The sequence below is a fragment of the Sinocyclocheilus rhinocerous genome, unplaced genomic scaffold (genome assembly GCF_001515625.1).
Source record: "Sinocyclocheilus rhinocerous isolate Xijiao unplaced genomic scaffold, SAMN03320098_v1.1 scaffold5912, whole genome shotgun sequence".
Taxonomy (NCBI): domain Eukaryota; kingdom Metazoa; phylum Chordata; class Actinopteri; order Cypriniformes; family Cyprinidae; genus Sinocyclocheilus; species Sinocyclocheilus rhinocerous.
The window spans coordinates 30,313-33,740 of NW_015628368.1; the positions used below are offsets into that span (position 1 = coordinate 30,313).

The 3,428-nt window shown below is 40.5% G+C and overlaps 1 protein-coding gene across 1 annotated transcript; it reads right to left on the bottom strand.

Annotated features, from left to right (window-relative positions):
• Nucleotides 1–2,755: 2,755 nt before the first annotated feature.
• Nucleotides 2,756–3,335, bottom strand: LOC107737735 (nucleoside diphosphate-linked moiety X motif 19-like). The gene is made up of 2 exons (XM_016549320.1): nucleotides 3,086–3,335; nucleotides 2,756–3,001 (listed from the first exon to the last, which is right to left on the bottom strand). Exons 1-2 carry the CDS (start codon nucleotides 3,333–3,335, stop codon nucleotides 2,769–2,771), a joined length of 483 nt encoding a protein of 160 aa, XP_016404806.1. The 3' UTR covers nucleotides 2,756–2,768.
• Nucleotides 3,336–3,428: the final 93 nt, after the last annotated feature.

Here is a 3,428-nt window from a genome sequence, read left to right on the forward strand (position 1 = left end):
GTATGGGTTTCTTAGCTTCCTGGTAATCGGGGTATTGATAGTAGTAGGAATCCTGGAGATGAACCGGGGCTGAGGAGAATCGGAATCGCGGAGACTGAATTCACTTCTGGAGGTAAGGAAACAACAGTTAGTAACGTATGTAAGGAGTCTGGCAATGTTCAGATAGTGAACGGTAGACCGGACACTGGAATGCTGAGTGGAGTGAGAAGATATAATGGGCTTAATTGGTGATGCAGGTGCAGGTGATCAGAATTCGGGTGATTGGGATCTGGTGTGTGTTGGAGGAGGTGACTGTGCTGACGTGAGTGATTGCGATGATTTCCTGACAGGCTGTAAGCTCCACGGAGTTCCTCCAGGGCAGCTGGGACCAGGGGAAGTGGGTATGGCAGTTTCACCGTCTGAGAGTTCAGCATTGTCTCGACTCGGAGCTCCTGGGCTTGACGTAGGCGGGGTAAATGGAGACGCTTTAGGAGGTCACAGGATATTAAATTGCCCGAAGAGCCCGAGTGAGGGCTGAAACTTAAACCGAGAGGTTTTGGGTTAGCAGTTGCACTGGCAGCAGGGATAATTTCGATATTTCTGGTTCTATTTGGAGGGTACTCACCGCCGGGCGTGGGGGTTTGACTGGGCAGAAGCTGATGAAATGTCCTGGAGCACCACAGTGAAAATACTCAGCAATGGTGTTGATTAATAGATTGGCACATGGTTTGTCTAAAGGCATATTAAAAACACCATATAGACAAATAAACAACATAAAAAACTTGATTTTCACTACAGGGGGACTTTAACTAAACGAAACAGAGGTTTAGTTAGTGTAGCCATATGTGCCATTTACACAGGACATGTCCTCACCAGGATTTTTATATTGCGTAAAACATCCAAAGTAGTTTGACCGATAACATGCAGGTATTGTACATAATCGACCAATTGTGGCGCTTAGTGCGTGAGAATGTAAGAACAATCAAAGCGATGCAAATACGCGCACGTGTTTCTTCGTTCGTTTGATCGTTCGATTTGAAGCTGCGCACCGATCATTGTATGACACCACAGTACCGCGAGAGCGATTTGAAAGCATAGGGAGCCATCTGCTCTGCATTCTATAAGCTCTTACAACTCTTATAGTCATACAACGATCGATCTGCACAGTGCAAACAGCCAAAACCTGGATATTTTAGGCAATATAGAAATCCTGGCAAGGGTGCGTCCCGTAAAAATGGTCCGTATGGTCACCCTAGGTTTAGTATAAGCTGTAGACCCCGTTGTAAAATGGCACTGATGGTTTTTAACTCAGGTGGTTCTGACTCATTTTCCATAACTGCATTCTCTGGTTTCTCTAATGGCTTCATTTATCCAATTTAGCTCCCCTTTGTATGTATGCGTGAGTGTATGTTTATTTGTTTGTTTGTTTAGACAAAGTTAGTGTTTAGTTAATAAAACTTTTGTGCACGAATTACATGAGCTTCTGATTCTGTCACCGCTTGTAAATTCAATGTCACTTTTACGATTCCGATCAAGCTACATGCTCTAATTCATTAATACTGTAAGAAGGTTATTTTCTGTGGCCACGGAAGTATAATTTCTTAGAGTTGATATACAATTACACTGAATGTTCGCTGGACGAACAGATTAGTTGATGACAATATTAATTCTGCTACAGTTACTACTGGCAGCTGATATAAATAATTGTAATTAATTATAATTAATTGTAATTATTTATATACATTTCTTATGGTGGAGAATGCGGGCATCGTTTTAAACATTATTTGCAAGTGGACTCCGTATCAGACTTATGTGTTTGTCTCATAAATGTTATTAACGTCTTACACATGCAGCTTCTGATAAAATCAGATAGATAGCTTGAATGCGCCTTACTACAAGCAGTAGAAAGTTTCTCAATGTTATAATGCATGTTTAAATTGTACGATAAGAAACTAACATGATGTTAGTGAAGAAATCCTCATTTCTGTTGTTAGTAGAGCGTAAGCCTCGCTGACGAAGAAATCTCAGATTAGCAGCCCGTATAAATGTTACCAGAATAAATTAATCTGATCTTGGGCGAAGAAATCCCACCTGCAATGATATTAAAACTGGGCGACGAAGAAATCTCGCTACAGTACACTCTAAAAAAAGATGGTTCTTTAAAGGTTCTTTACGTGTAGTAAAAGTTCTATTTAGAACCATAGCATCCTGAAGATCCCTTTTATGCTGAAATAGTTCTTTGTGTTATAGTTTAGGGTCCTTTATTCCCGCCTTTTTGTTTTTCAAATCTGTAACTGTCTAAGCACCTCATTACTGATTTTCTGGAGCCCAGACTAACTGTCAACACACTCTCAACAGGTAAATGATTTCATTCTTTAATTTAAATACAAATTTAACTTTAAAATTGTAACTGGTTTCCAATCAAACATGTTATTTTCTCTTTATAGTTTTTTGGTCACATGTAAGTGTGAGAAGCTCTGTTAAGCTGAGGATACTTCTCTCCTCTTCTCCAGTAAGTAAGTAACACAGACATTGAATTTATAATCCATATTGTTAGAATTTGTTTTAATTTAATTTGACACTAGAACTCTCTATTCTACTTCTATTCTATCTGCTTGTTTATATTTTAATTATTATACAAAAATAATAATAACTTGACCCTCTAACACTAGCTCTATCTATTATATTTCTTTTCCATCTACCTTTTATTCTGTTTATTTATTATTAAAAAAAAAAAAAAAAAAAAACCTTTCTACGTGTATCACGTTCACCTGTTTGGAAGGTAAGTGTCAGAGTTTACTTTGGTTTTTGGAGGGGTTGTCCACATCTGTACCGAAGAGAGGAGACAGGTGTTTATACTTGGGTGTGATGTTCATTCGGACAGTTATTGAATATGGATCCTGGCCGACGATACGGTGCAGGTTTGCACTGTCCTGCTGGAGCTCTTCAATACTTTTCTCAGTTTTCATCACGCCGCCGCTCTTAACAGAACGGTCCACTTTTTCCGGGTACAGAGCATCCCCTATGTATTAATGAAGAGAAACATTGTTTGATAAAGAGGCGATAATTAGCAGAAATGTCTTAATTTATTACTTGACATAATTACCTGGTAAAATGCTTGCAAAGCAGTCAGGCGCCACCAGGTGAATAGGCAGCCACTGTTCGCAACCCTCCAAAGACCTCTGCCAGGCAAAGCGATGGAGATCTGCGAGAGCTGGACACCGGCACATGCGTCCAAGCTCGTAGAACTGAGGTGGAGCGATCCAGATCTCCTTTGATTTATAGCTGTGCAGCACTTCAGAGGGACTGGACCACTGAGAAACAAGGCAGTGTATTTCCCAAGAGTTAAGCACCATTTGTACTTAAGACCATAGACCAGCGGTGGCGAACTCCGGTCCTGGAGAGCTGCAGTCCTGCAGAGTTGGGCTCCAACCATAATCAAGCACACC

Coding starts and splice junctions, on each gene's coding strand:
- LOC107737735 (XM_016549320.1), bottom strand. CDS start 3,335: ATGGTGCTTAACTCTTGGGAAATACACTGCCTTGTTTCTCAGTGGTCC. Junction 3,002..3,085: donor CTTTGCAAGCATTTTACCAG/GTAATTATGTCA, acceptor ATTAATACATAG/GGGATGCTCTGTACCCGGAA.